General features: G+C 33.7%; 1 protein-coding gene across 2 annotated transcripts in view; it reads right to left on the minus strand.

The window, feature by feature from the left end:
• The window catches only part of LOC132701502 (membralin), a 136,933-nt gene that overhangs the window by 79,963 nt on the left and 40,587 nt on the right, over nucleotides 1–16,383 (minus strand). For both annotated transcript variants that reach the window (XM_060669480.1, XM_060669472.1), the window contains exon 8: nucleotides 2,783–2,915. In XM_060669480.1, the coding sequence (XP_060525463.1) occupies nucleotides 2,783–2,915 (133 nt within the window). The remainder of the gene's footprint in view (nucleotides 1–2,782; nucleotides 2,916–16,383) is intronic.

A 16,383-nucleotide genomic window follows, 5' to 3' on the forward strand; every position in this document is an offset into this window, starting at 1 on the left:
CGGGAAGGAAGGGTTCCTCGACGAAATTATATTTATGAATCATTTTCTTCCGGCACGATCGAGGGTGTACGCAGATGATTGTTCGTTCCATGAAATGAATAAAAATCGTTGGATATTGCAAATGAGTTGGATTATGCCATCTCCTCTTAACAGATCCACGAGGAATAGAGCAATTTCACAGCAATATTACAAGGCGACTCCCATTTCCTACTTCATCACAAAAATTAAATTCGTGTATTTTTTATAATTCCATTATTTCTAAATAAACAAATGACAATTTTAGTTACTTCTCGGTCAAAAAATTAAACTTTTCTTCTTACACATTAAAGTTCAATAAATATTAATCTATATATCTATATATATATATATATATATATATATATATATATATATATATATATATATATATATATATATATATATATATATATATATATATATATATATATATATATATATATATATATATATATATATATATATATATATATATATATATATATATATATATATATATATATATATATATATATATATATATATATATATATATATATATATATATATATATATATATATATATATCTGGCCTAACTTTAGAACTATTTGCGCTTTGCCATTGTTGGTATTACAGTCATTATTTATTGTGTTTAGATAGTGGGTTGAAGAAAATTTCGTACGACGGAATGCAGGAGAGTAACGAACCAAAAAGAAGGTGTCATTTGAATATGTGCTGCAAGAGTATATGAAGGTAAAATTTATATAATATATATATTTTTATCTTTATTACCATACATACTGTGTCTATGAATTTAAATTTCAAAAAATTGTTTGAAAAGACATCACCCAACGTTTACAATAACATTTCTTGATAATGATTCGCTGGAGAGGAAGCAAAGATGTCACAAAGAAATAATGAAAGTGTTTAGATGATGCAGAGTGGATTCGAAGCGGAGTTGAATTAAAATGACCCAACCATTGATGGAATGAAGCCAAAAATATTTAAATAAAATCAATTTAGCGTAGACAGGCATATATTATGTAGACGAGACTTGGCTCGACACCCACGATACTATGGACACAGGCAAGCAAAATTTTTCATCGAACTGCATTTTGAAGGTACCTGCATCTAGAAGAACAAGAATATCCAAATCAAACGTTTTACTACATGACAAGTAAACCTTTTGAAAACTGGGTAAAAAATTCTCTTCTTCCAAATATTCCACCAGGCAGCGTAATAGATTATTATAATGACAATTACAGCACTTTAACTAAAACAATAGCAACGATCAGTAGCAAAAGAGAGGTATTACAAAGGTTCCTTAGTCAGCATAACCTGAAGATACTTAAACAAAAAACAGCTAATTGAACTTTTAAGAACCAAATCGTCTGATAAAACTTAATTCGTAAACGAGGTCATAAAAAAATCTGGTAATATACCCCTTAGGTAACCACCTTATCACTGCGATTTAAATCCCATAGAAATGATGTGGGTCGAATTAAAAAACAAAGTTAGCCGCAATAATAATACTCCCAAAAATGTCCGCCCCGTGTAATTGATAAAATTAAAACCCAGTGAAACCATGGATCCCTTTGAATTATTAGTCAAGAATTCCTACGAGCAGTTAGAAACGTTAATAGCATTATCACAATCATGACCATTTATCGTGTGTCTGGCTACACAAGAAGTACTCCATCTATACTTCAAACAAGATGCTCGATTAGGTTCATTTGTTATTCGCGTATAGACGAAAATAACAAATGTATTTTACCAGACATTTCATTGAGCAATATTAAAGACAAGAGCTTCGATTTAGTAATTTTGCATTTAAGTAATTAACCTACTGTAGCTATAATTTTTACTGATATTCATTCACTGTTAGTGTTCTAAAATGGCCTGGGTAAATAAATTTTGTCATCCTTTGCTGCGGATTAATTCTTTGATAGTAATTTGCTCATTAGCAATGATCCCCGGAATCACCAATCATAATGATGAATTTGAATAACCGTCCCATATGCAGTGTACTGCTCTCAAACAAACTAACTTACTTTTAAAATTATACGGAGCGCGTCACAAAAGTATGGCGTGAAAAAGTATGATTTGTTAAAAAGAAAACCATGTACTTCATTGTATTATGTGCTATTTCAAACCCTTTTAGTTCGATAATATAGGGCCTGAGTTTGACAGTTTCTAAATTATTTCAATCTAAAGGTAAAATCAAGAATTTTCATGGCGTTGAAAAATTAATATTTTCTAGAAATAACAACTTGTTCAAGAAGTATTCTCAATCCGTGATACATAACAGTCCAAACTGTTCGATTTCCGAAATAAAAAACTCATATTCTTTTAATGGTACTCCCTATATTATTATTGTGTCAAATTTAGGACTAAAAACCTGCAATTTTTGCTAAACATCTTTTTGTTTCGTTCAATAATCTACGACCTAACTTTGATAACTTTTAAATCATTGAGGTTATTTGTTTAACAATCGTAGGCGAGTGTATTAAGACTAAGACCAAGAGTCCTGATAATATATTGCGAAGTACACCAGAGGCTAAATATTGCTATTTTTGAACTTGATCCATTTGAAACTCATTATCGAATTAAATGCTATAGGGGTTTTATAAGAGCACCGAAAACGTTTAGCGTTCTCAGGTTTTATCAATTACATAATCGTCACCCAGTCAGTACCATTATAAAACAAATTTAGATGTGAATATATTCATTTTATATCATTCTTTATATAAAAATAAACAATAATAACAGAATTCTATTACGCACCTGAGCCAATATCTTTTGGTAATCGCCGTGTGACAGCATATCGCGTCATACTGATCTGCCAACCACACAATCAGAATTATGTAGAAGGCCGTGGTCGTGTCGTTGAAGAACTCGGACATAATAGCTTCGATCCCTGAAATACAATTATGAGGACATTAGGTAATAGAATATTATGCAACAAGTGTTATAAAAGGAATTTGAGTCACGAGTAACATAAAAAGTTTAACAAACGTGTTGCATGCTATACTTTTTCTACGACCATTATGTTGTGAGTACATTTGTGCAAAACAACACCAATACATTCATTGTGTGACGTCTGAAATAATTCACAAACGTCAAAATTCAAGGCGTGGGAAATATCTCCGAAAACACCTGATTGCTATGGTATCATATGGTAATATCCCGGAATGGTCGTGGTAAAATGACACTTTCCGCACGCTATTGAGTATTTTAGAGAAGTAGAAAAAGGCATTTTAAATGCCTATCCTAACAGAAAATACCGCAATTATTCCTACCGGGATATTACCACACGGGTTTGGGAGCCATCGGATGTTTTCGGCTTCATTTTTGACATTTGTCAATTCTCAAGGTTATGTCAGTGAATGTGTGTTTTGCAAAAATGTATCGAAAAACTAATGGTCGAAGAAAAAGTATGCAACAGGTTAAGGTTTTCAAACAACGTTTTGTTTTAAAAACACCTTTTATTGTTTCACAAACAGAATTATGAGCTTTTGATTAAGCCGTTACACGGAGAAATAATTATAAAAGCAGTGGTGAGGGGATAGAGGGGGAGACGGGGCAGAGGGGTGAGGGGTTAGAGGAGGTGAGGTATACTGGAGGTGAGGAGTAGAGGGGATAGAGGGGAAGAGGGGGTGATGAGTAGAGGGGGGAGGGGATAGAGGGGAAGAGGGGGTCATGAGTAGAGGGGGAGGGGATAGAGGGGGAGGGGTATAGGGGGTAGTGGGAAGAGGGGTCAGCGGGGTTAGAGGGGCAGAGGGGCGAGGGATAGAGGGGGAGAGGGGATAGAGGTGGAGAGGGGATAGAGGGGGGAGGGGATAGAGGGAGAGAAGGGGGAAGGGAGCGCGGTCAGTGGGAGAGGAGAGGGGGAGAGAGGGGAGAGGAGAGAGAGAGAGGGACAGGGAAGGAGAGAGGGAGAGAAAGAGGACTGGAGGAAGACCTGTGGAATTACATTAAACAATGGATATTGGAATTGGACGATTTCGACAAATGTTTTAAAACCGATATCTATATATAAAAAGAAAGCAACAGGTATACAGGTAAATAGATACATATTTCAATGAAAATTTAATTATATCAAAAACCTAATGCGGTTTTCGAACGAATTTTCGGACATATGAAACTTATGAATGAAATGAAAACTACCCTTATTCTGTTAGATTATTCAAAGGCATTTGATACGATAAGTTAAAATATTATCATTTTGATAATGCAGCTTCCCTGTCTATGAGTTTCAGTCTATACAGTGTAATAACAATTTATCTGATCAGTTACATATTAGATCTGAACTTCCACAAGGTTCCATCGTAGGACCCTTGCTCTTTCTCGTTTATACTGCGATACTCTAAAATACAGTATGAAACTCAAATTTATTTTTCTTTTGATACAGAAGATTTCTTGAAGGCTACATTTATTAAAGACGAATTACATACACTAAGTGATCTTCCTAAAAAACACAACTTGAAACTTAATCCTGAAAAAACTCATTTTATGATTTTTGGAAGCAAGAATATTTATTTTCTTAAAAGCAATGTCGAAATCTCTACACGCCATACTGACATTGCTTTAGTTGATGATCGATACTAACTTTAGGTTTAAGCGACACCCAAAAATTATATTTTATATTTTCGAAGAACTCTAAAAACATCGCGTTAACGCTTAGCATAAGGACATTTATTGTTTTCAAAAACATTTTTTTTTTGTAATATAGAAGTAGTATTAATATTAATAAAAAAAATATTTTTTTACTGAAAAACATATCTCTTTTCCATATTCCATTCCATTTAATACCTGAATATACTTGACGGTGTTGCCAATAACAATATTTCGTCGCTTTTGACTTGACTTAGGTGCTCTATACCGAATACATATAAAAATACTCGGCATATATGAATTATATGTTTTTATTAGCTAATAATTTGTAGGCTTTTATGAATGACGTGTCTCCCTTTATAACGGCATTTTTTTTGTTTCTCAAAAGGGTCGGGGGGGGGGGGGCATGCTCACCGCAATGTTCGTTTATTAGCGGAACTTTCTAAGAGCATGTCTAAACTGGCCCGAGGCTATACTTCACGAACCAGCAAATACTTTGCCCTGTTATTAAAACCGGGAAAAATATTTTCACCGGAGAAAACAAACGCGGTACATTTTCCGGGATTTTCTTTTCTCCGCTGTTTTTTTTCGGCAGGCCAAAACCCGATACCGTATTTCAAGTATAAATCCCTTGAATTTTTCGAATAAAATATGCGAACGTAGGATTGGTTTAAAATGTAGGAATGAAACGCTTTTAAACATTTTATTGGGAGAGTATTTCAAAAAGGATTAGACTCGATAGTAGTTTACGTACGCGCTGCTACTGCAACCACCATCGCCTGCCGGTGAAATGTTTTCATTTACTACAAAACTACCTCTATTTAATCCTAACGTGAATTAGTTTAATTTTCTAAAAACGTTATAATAAAAAACAACGGAAAGGACAAGTGTCACTATTTTAAAGGACACACCTCAACTAAAACCGACATATTAAAACATATCATCAGCCCACAATGCACAAACAAAACTTCTTTTCCATTTCATATTCCTCTTCTTCCTCACTTTTCAAAATGCGTCTTTGTCTCTTGTGTAATGTACTTTGCAACCAAGTAATATTTTAACACCCTGTATATAACTGTATTTTTCCTATAACGGTCTGTTCCCAAAAATATTTATGTTAAGTTCGTCATCCTAGATTGTAAAAATAAATATTTGTAGCGATAGTTAAAAATTCAATTCATGTAATTGCTTCTTAATTGTTATACGCAAATACTGATCATTTTCCGTTGCTTATCACGTATATTTTAACTTTGTACTTTATTCCCGAGCTTATCCATTGTTTTGTTTGTACATATTATAACGCATTTCAGAATCATATTTAAGAGGATCGAACACGTACTTATAGTCAGTCAGTACTTGGAGTTATTACCCAGAGTTAGTAGTTACAGTACTTACAGTACGATTATTGTACAAATTGTGAAGTCATGTTAAATTAAATAATAAAAAAAACCTGCAAGTGTTTAAGTTCACCAATCGATCGCCGCAGTTCCATTATACTTGCAACATGAAATAGCTCTCCTACACTCGTCTGAGTCCAGCCTCTGAGGTTTCTTAGCCAGAATCTCTTCTTTCTTCCTGTGCCTTTTATTCATCAACTCATTCCTGCATGACAGTCTGTAGTAGTTCGTATTTATTATTTCTTAGAATGTGACCAAGCTAAGTTGTTTTTCTTCGTTTGATCGTAATCATTAATTTCTTTTCTTGTCCTATTCTTCTTAACGCTTCCTCATTAGTAATTCTAATTCATTTCATTTATGGTTCTGCGACACAGCCACGTTTCAAGACTTTAATTTCTTGATGGTCTGAGCCCCTTGAGAGTCCAAGTTTCTATTCCATACAGTAGTTGTGGCCACACGCAACACTCAATAAAATTTAATCTTAGTTTAAACATAGATTTTTGTCGCTGAATAGTATTTTAAATCTTAAGAAAAACTGCCTCGCAATTTCAATTCTGATTCTTATTTCGTGATCTTGGTCTGCGTCATTTCATATAGACTTAATTAAACAACTTGTCATAACTGAATTATAAAGGAATTCTTTGTATTTTACGAATTTTGAAGAGTTTTAAGCTTGGAAGGCCCAAGCTGATGGAGAATTAAACTTTGCTTTCTTTACAAGGTGAAGAAAAAAAAGTATATGAGTGTAGCCGAAGTAATTACAACCGTTGAATGTGTAGTAATGTCTAAGTAAATATAATTATTATATTGTATATTATATTTTAAGATTTGTAAGCTCAGCTAAAAAACGCAGTAAAGGGAGTATTCATGTCCTTCGTGCTTTGTAATTAACATTTCAGCCGAAGCTAATAGGTAATGTTTTTATAATTATTTTTAGCAATAATATAATTTGTTTAGGATTTGTCACTCTAAAGTTTGTTGAAACTCATATAGACCACACTGCTGAACCCGGGAGCAACAGATTATCAAAAGCCGAACAAGAGACAATTGTTCAAAAATTAACTGCAGAAGTTTCGAACCCAAGGATAATTGAAGATTCACTAAAAACTCTAAATGATCAGTTGGAAAGAAAAAACCTTGTAACGAGAGGAGATTTAACATATCTGATCAGCAAATTCAAAGTTGATAGTAGAAATATTGACGATTGCATTGCATTTGAGGAAAAGCGAGAGGTTGGTTAGTGCAAGGCCCGTAAAGAAGAAGAGACGCTTGAATTTGTTACAAATTATTTTGCAAGAAATGAATAGCCTCGGTCGTAGTTTCGATGAACAATCATTCAGCAAGTTCGTATATCTTTATAGAAAATTTTAAACGGACAGAACAACGACACACTGACGAAATTTCTGATAAAAACAAGCTATAAAAACCCTCAAAAATAACACAGCACCAGGCCAAAATAAAATCCATGGTGAAATATTAAAAATCATATGTGAAACAAACAATCAATTAGACGATTTAACTACTTACCTGAATAGCAAATATGACACCATCAAAATACCACAGGACTAGTTAAAATCAATGTTCATACCCGTAACTAAAAAACCGTGGACTATTCTAAAAGTTTCAACGGCGTGAAGCATAAACAGCTAATAGAAAAACCTCGAGATGTGGACACAGACTACACAGACATCAGAATTGTAGCAAACCTTTACCGGAATCAGTTATCAAAAGTTAAAATAAGTAATTGTTATAATGAGAGCATTGAAATTCAAAAGGGTGGAAGACATCTTATATCCACTACTCTTCAACATCTATTCGGAGCAAATTATGAAAAAAGCATTAAGCGAAAGTAGCGCAAGAATTAAAGTAGAGCTAGTGAGGAAAGTGGACTTAACAAACAAAAATTAAATGAATACGGATCAGCAACACACAACAACAGCCTAGACAATTGATAATAAATATTAAGTTAATTCAACACTTGCGCTCATACGCAATTTGGAACAACCGTCAACTCAAAATGGAATCAAACCATCGACTACTACTAGAATTGAAAAATCCAGAGCAACACTCAACAACATGACAAATCTACTCGCAATAAAAATAATACTAAGTAGGTGCTATATAGTGTCCATACTGTAATATGGAATGGAAGCACGGACAGGGGCAGAAATTCTAAAAATATCACATACAGAACACATTACCAACGAGAAAGTAGTGCCCCGAAAGGGAAAAAACAAAAAAATAAAATTCACCATCAAGAAGAGGAAGATTGAACACCTGGACTACCTAATGAGACATTACAATTACAGCTAATGGCCCATGAAAAGACAAACAGCAGTCAAGGACCAAGAAAATACTCAGACATTTGTGGCTTTACGACCTATGCCACTGGATTGCCATTCTGTCATGATAGCCAATCCTCGTAAAGAGCAAGGCCCATGAAGAAGAAGAGATGCTTTCATACAAAAAACTTAAAATATATGTCGGCGTCCTTAGCATTAAGTGGTCGATATTTTCCCATATTTCGTTTTGGGTGTTTGGAATGTTTATTTTTGACTCGTATTATTTATCGGTTTAACCTAAACAGTAATAATTCTGTCATTCGTAATATTGTGGACACATGGAAACCCACTTTGGTATTTTTCCGACGGAACGCGAACCGGCGAATAGAGTCTGATTTATAAAAGCACTGGTTAGGTCGGATGTTAAGTATCTCCGATAGTTTGTTTTTGATATTCTATTTTCTAGTTGATATAGCGGGTCGCGGATCGTTGGATTCCATTTAATAATCAACCAAGTGATTAGATTATTCGTTTGTTTTAAGCACTATGTTATGTGCAATCTTTTAATATGTTCGAGAAGTCTAACCCTGGGTCGCCTCGCTCGTCATGAGAACCCGCCATTCCGGGTTTCTATTTCTATTTTATCATTTTTATTATTATTATTTCGATTACTTCTTACGATCTTCGACATCAGAAGTGGGATCAGGTCTTTTCGGTAACATTCGGACAGTGACAGTGACTATAATGATCGCGATTGGTGCAGTGCTAAATAAATGCGACACTGTTCGATGGATGAACTGCATTTGTGGATTTATGGTCCTTAGGAAAGGAAGAGAAAAAAAAATGTGATGCAGTCTTTGCAAAAACAGTAGTCATGAGGAATATTTTGTAACTTAAAATTTTTGCAAACAATTGGCTCTATTTCCCTCCGGTCGTCATACTGGATCGAAGCGTTAATCTTTGTCGTTGCCCTATGGTACAGAAATTTTCTATAAACGGCCTTCGAAATTTTATACACGCATAAGTGGTGGGTATAAGGCAGTTTGATATTAAAATACTTTAAAATGTGACAAATTATTCCATGCTTCGCTCCATCTTCGGGCGAATACCTAAGAGTCACCACAGAGTCTCCCTGGTTCTTTGAAACTTCAGTTTGGTGAGATCTTTCCTTTTTATGTAGCATGAATTTAGATTGTTTTCTTTTGAAAGAAACTATCGCAAAAAAATAAGATGGCAAATGTCTGAACACTTTGCTCACTTTCAGGGACAGTACTTTTTTTTTTCAGTAAAAGGGAAAGAAATAATTTTTTTATGGAGAGAGAGAGGGCAATTAAAAAAAGGTTTCGTTAATTGTTTATTTTGGACGACAAGAGTATCTCACCTCAGGTATACAATTTGCATTAACATTTCCAATAAATTAAGTAGCAAAAGTGATACCAAAGAATACGTCTCTGTAATCATCGATGGATTTACCAAATTTAAATTGTCATTTGTTCTTTAATTACCGAAATATTTGTTAATTGCTTAAAAAAAAACTAACAATTTGATTGGTGCTCTTTCTGGCATCAGACGTGGAAGTGTTTTGCCAGCAGTAAATTGCTATTTTGAAGCAAAATTCAATCTTAAATTGCATTTTATTACTCATGGTACTACTAGGGGCTAACGGACAAGCAAAGAATTATGCAAATCTTCAATTATCACTTAAGTGCACAAAACATGAAGTTATTGTCCTTAATGCAGCACAATTTTTATTAAAAAAAATGGCGGTTGTCAAGTTATTAGACACAGCTGTAAGTGCAAAAGTACGTTTTTCGAATTTGCTTATGATCAGCTTATTCGTGTGCATGGTGAGCAAGGTAAAGCCGAATCAGAACCTGAAAATGAGTAACAGAATTAGCCTGTGTCGGCGAATTCTTAAAAGAAATATTTCGATAAACGAAATGCACTCCGTCCTGGCAAAACTAAGTAAAAATAATTTCGGATTATTTTTTTTTTTTTTAGTTATCTGGAGCATTGGTAGCAATTTGGTGGTTTGTATGGCAGAGGCCAAGCAAAGACTGGTATCATAGATTTCTGTTATTTTACTTAACAGGGTGGAGACATATGACCATTGCATTGGTGGAAAGGCATGTGTTGCGAAAGTGATTGTTGCGATAAGCATTGCTTGATTGGAGAGGCGTGTGTCGCCGAAAGTGGTTATCCCGATAAGCATTGCGCTATTGCACGGGCGTGTGTCGCCAAAGCTAGAGGCATGGTGTTGCCTAGTTTGGTTTATCCAGTAAGAAGAGTCTTACTGGAGGCGTGTTGTTGACTGGTTAAGTAAACAGGAGAAGCGTATGTCGATAAGCATTGCGTTGGTGGAGGGGTATGTGTTGCCCGAGGTAATTGTTTCGATAACCTTTGCTTGGTTGGAGGGGCGTGTGTCGCCAAAGGTGATAAACCCGAGAAGCATTGTGTTATTGAAGGGGCGTTTGCCGCCAAAGGTAGATCCATATTCCAGTAAAGAGTGTTTTACTGGATGATGGTGGTGGAACCGAATTGCAATGTTCTTGATATCTGATGCTTTCATAGGTCTGCCAAACGATATTACATTACAAGTTTCAAGTAAATTGATTTTTGTGTCCTAGCAACAATTTTTGTATACCTGTGAATGAAAATAATAACAATAACGAAGAATCCCATCGCGTTTTTATTTTTTCTTGGTTAATCAGGATGGACGAGTGAAGGTAAAACTTTCGAGGTCTAGATCCCATGGACGTCCACTAGTCATTATGGCCGGGTCGGCGCCCTTAGCTTTAAGTGGTCGATATTTACCCTTATTTCGTTTTAGGTGTTTAGAATGTTTATTTTTGACTCGCATTATTTATCGGTTTAACCTAAAGAGTAATAATTCTGTCATTCGTAATATTGTGGACCCATGGGAACCCACCGATAGTTTGTTATTGACAGGCTATTTTGTAGTTAATATAGCTGGTCGCGGATCGTTGGATTACCTTTAATAATCAATCAAGTAATTACATCATTCGTTTGTTTTAAGCACTGTGTTTTAATATGTCCGGGAAGTCTAACCCTATGTCGCCTCGCTCGTCATCAGAACCCGCCATTCCGGGTTTCTATCTCTATTTAATTATTTTTATTATATTATTATTTCGATCATTTTCTTACGATCTCCGACATATTTTCCACGGATTTGTTTCAGTACTCGTGAATAATGTGATTCAATGCATCTTGCCATGCAATTTGAACTTGCGTGGATTTAACTACATGCTTTAGTAATAAGATTTTTCTCCAGTCGAAATAAGTTCTGATCTTCGGATATTTAATAAAGAATTTTGATTATGCCAGTCACTCATAAATAATTTTTCTGCTAAGATGACGTAGGTTATTTATTTAAAATTGTTATTTTAGAAAATTTTCAAATATTTCAAAGTTTATATTATCATGATAGCCCAAATCCGGTTGAACAACCAGGATACGCCTTTTCCTCTTGACACTTTTTTTGACCCTTTTTGCAGACACATCTTGCTAAGATTTTTAATCACTAGCATTGGAAAATATCCACGTTTAATCTTAAAATAGCGCTTTTCAAAATTTTGATATGTAATTTTCACATTTTTTTTTCTGGACACGGTGACTCACTATCTGTGGCTTTACACATAAAAATATTCGGTTACAGCCCTTTTTATAGCAATAACCTAACATTCTTATTAATTTTGATAATGATTCAAATCCAATATCCTAAATACCATGTTTTATAGAGTTTCTCTAAAAATTGTAAAAGTGTTTGATCTACATAAATCATAAATCACATTCCGAAATTTCATTTTCACATCAAATCTATAGTCTTTAATCTTTAGTCTTCGTTTACAATTCTTCTTCTTCTTCTTCTTCATAGTCTTCTTCGGTATTAAATTACGTTAATAATGATCATAATTATAATCACAATAATGATATATGTTTATTTCTGGCACTTCGTATTTACATTTATCTATTAGCAGTAAACCAAAAGCACAGCACAAAAAAAGGAACTGGGAAACATTTAAAAAAAGATCAAAGCCCAGTCCCTAATTTCATAGCTGCTTATATCTTAACAAATTATGATACATACTGAATATATCAACTCATTAACATGAATACATAAAAAATAAAAAACAAAACTGTACAGTATCTTATTAGTAGAAATATACTTCGGCTAATTATCTGTAACGAATAGATTGATTATAAAGAAAAGTTTTATAATTTTTTCTAAAAGATCAGTTGCTTTATCTTATTGGGGACAGTATTGTATTATTTATAGAGACAGTAGGAAAACGATCTTTCAAAAAATGATTTATGATGTAGGAGAGGAGAAATAAGACCTCTATATCGAAGATTCAAAATGTGGACATCAGTTCAGTTTTTGATTTTTTTCAAGAGGGCAGGCATCTAAAGTTATATTATGGTAAAAAGCAACTGCATGAAACTGTCGACGTTTTTCCATTGATAGCCAATTTGCCTCCCAGAGTTTATACGATATGCGGTCACATTGCCTGACACCGTAGATCAATCGTAAACATGACTTTTGCACTCTGGATTCTGATTGATGCAAACAAGGACCATAAACCGCATCTGCATAATTAACATAAGAAAGTACCAGTGAATCTATTAATCTAATTTTAGGGTTTCTTTTTAAAAGGTGGCGACTGGGATAAATGTATTTTAAACTGATACAGGCTTTTTGAATGTACTTACGCGCAAATTAAATATTGATTTTTAACACGTATTCGATAGTACGGTCTAATTACCTTCTTAGATTGATTCTTTAGCATTTATTTCGAGTTGATGCGAGTCTGAAAACTCTTCAGCGCACTTGATAATTTCTATAGCCTGCTGAAAATTTTCTGGAAAAAATGAAAAATATATTTGGGTGTCATCAGCATAGGAATTAATTTTGCAGCCCTGTAAACAACTACTTAAATTGCATATATTGATATTAGAAAGGAGAGGCCTTAATATTGAGCCTTGGATACTCCACACGGAATAGTAACATTCGGGGGAAGAAAAATAAGATTTGACTTGAATCATCTAAATAGTGGAGTATTTAACAATAGAACTTCATGATTAATTTTGTCGAAAGCTTTTGAGTAATGCAACAAATTGTAACATCTAAACATCATTATTATACGATAGACGAATGTAGATTTGGTTGCCGCCTATTATACTGAGAATAGCAATTCGATACGGACTTTATATTTATTGTGGTATAGATCATAAAAAATATAAAACGAGACTATAAAAGTAACTTAATATATTGTCAAAAAACACAGAATAAAACACTTACATGTCTGTCGTTGTCATGTTTTTTTTTTTTCATTCAAGAAATTCTTCTAAAGTATCAAACTCTATATGTTCTGTTGTAATCTCAATTTTATGTTCTATTTTAAAATGTATTACAAGCTTATCTTTTGTAGCTTGAAACTGACATATAGAGCAACGACGAGCAGTAGAACTAACTATTTCCTTCGAAGAACTACTTGGCAAAATGTTGTCAGAAGATGGGTGATATGTTTTTGATGGTATGCAAAGTCTTTCAGTATATTAAAATTCTCATTACACTCTTTACACTGATGTTTATATTGTTTTCTTAGGGCTATAATGTCAACCGAATCTAAAAATTGATTACTGTGCTTAAAGACAATACTTTTAGCTTTGGCTTTTCTTACCTGCACTGAAGGTTTATTCACAGTGAGAGCATTTAACGCTATTCATTTTCATTAAATTAAACACAAATAAAACGGAAACGGCAGAAACCACAACAATACAAGGAATTACAGTCAAAAGCCGAAATAAAATCGTAAGTATCAAAAATATCAAACCATTACAACGGTCATAACCTTCAAAACAAGTCTACTCGCCAAAATTTTCGGTTAGTTTCGTTTCAGTTCGTTACAGGCTGCCAATATCAGGAATGAATATATCGCGTTCTCCCCATCCGCTAGTAACAAAATAAGCGCAGTTGTTTTGCTCGTATCACTCTCTCGAATAATGTCTTCCGTTATATTTAATAGTGCTGAAGTGCAGCTGTACCTTTTTCGAAATCTTGACTGCGAGGAGGGAAGTAACTGGTTAATATCTAAATGATCCTTTGTGTTGGTTTATTACGTTTCCAAGAACTTTTGCAAATACGGTTAAGATCTTATAGGCCCTAATTCGTCCATTGTTGTGATACTCTTTAATTTAGATAGTAGAAGGACCTTAGAAATTTTCCACATCTTAGGAAATATGGATTCAATAATGCAACTATTGATTATAATCGAGATAAAGGGAAGTATTCTATCAAGGCACAGAAGTATCATTTCCAAATTAAATTTACCCACACCCATCGCAAGAGATTTAATTTCTAGAATATGTCTCTTAACGACGTTTTTTGTTACTTTGGAAAAAATAAGCGATCTATTAAACTTATTTTTTTGTATTTTGATTGTAAAAATTTAGTAATTTCTTGTTAGGTGGACATCCAGTACCGCAATTCTTAATGAAATTTGTATTAATTTCAGGATTATAAAAATTATAAGATAAAAGAAAAACAAACGTGAAAGTTTGTCGTTGATAAAGACCCGCACGATAAGACCGGTTTTGACTATACTAAAAAGAGACATTGCGTTCACCTAAATAAACTACTTAATAAAGTATAACTTAATGTCACTATATAACAGGAGAATTCTAGTTTAGCCTTTGTCAATAGAACCATAAATAAATCTACCCAAAAACGAGAATGGAAGGGTACCGAACATCCAGTGATAAATTATCAGAAAATTTCTGCGGTTTCAGTTATGACAATTCACTACAATCCAATCCAATAACGGTGCGGCACATTTGATGAATCAAAAAACATGTTTGAAAATAATTTAAAAAGTCAATATTCGCATGAAGTAAATAAAATTGGTTTTTAAAGATTAAATACGTAAACATTCCCATAGGTTAAATTTAAGTTTAGTATTGGTTAAGGCTTATTATTTTCATCTTAGTAAGCTAGAGGGCATAAGAGGCCCCGCATCTGGTTGGGTGCGTTCGTACCAACAAGAACGCACACAGCAGGTTGAAATCGATGGTATTCACTCTACCGTCCGCTCTGGTAGTAAATGTACACCTCAACGCTCTTGTTTATCACGTACACTGTTTAATATCTTTATCAACGATCTACCTCTAAATTTAGGCAGCTTTGGCGTCCCAATTTTATATGCAGACGACAGCAACATTATTATCACAGGTAAAACATATCCTGAAATTTCAAATAAAAGTGCTAAGTCCGTCAGAGTGATGACAGCGTGGTGCAGCGATAATGGCTTAAATTTGATCTCGAATAAAACTGTGGTCACGAAAGTAATCCCAAAGAATTTTACCGTGGATAGCAGTGTTTTAATATGAGTGGAGAACAAATCAATTAAAAATGTATCACGTACAACATTTTTAGGTATATCTATAGTAGGCCAAAACATGACAGGGACCACTCATATATAAAATATAACACCTAAACTAAGCTGATGCAGCTTGTTACCTAAGAATATCAAAAATTCTGTTCCTATAGAGATTCTTAAATTGGTGTATTTTGGTTTGTTCCACTCTGTCGTCTATTGCGGACTTGTGTACTCGGGGCAAGCGAGCTGTATCAATGATATATTTTTTATACAAAAAAAAGCAATTACATGTATGAGGCGTATCAAAAGAACAGTTTCTTTTAGAAAATATTTCAAAGAGTTGAGAATTTTAACATTAACATTATTATAACTTGTATACGTAAAAAAACATAACATAAAACAGAAAAGAAAAGACGTACATAACTACAATACACGGACAAAAAATATCTTACGCAGCCATTTTCAAGACTTTCTGTAGCGCAACACCAAAACTGCAAAGATCGACCAGAGCTTACAGGATGAAAAAGTTAAATTGCCACTGTTTAAAAAACAACTAAAATCACTATTAATAGCTAAATGTTACTATACAGTAGATATAACGACGACTCACCACTGTAGTAGATATCTATATTAAATCTTAATTTTAAAGTGTGTTAATTAAATATATTGTATAATTTTTGTAACCGTATTTATAC

This window comes from Cylas formicarius, unplaced genomic scaffold (assembly GCF_029955315.1).
Source record: "Cylas formicarius isolate icCylForm1 unplaced genomic scaffold, icCylForm1.1 PGA_scaffold_10__41_contigs__length_53128322, whole genome shotgun sequence".
NCBI classification, from domain to species: Eukaryota; Metazoa; Arthropoda; class Insecta; order Coleoptera; family Brentidae; genus Cylas; species Cylas formicarius.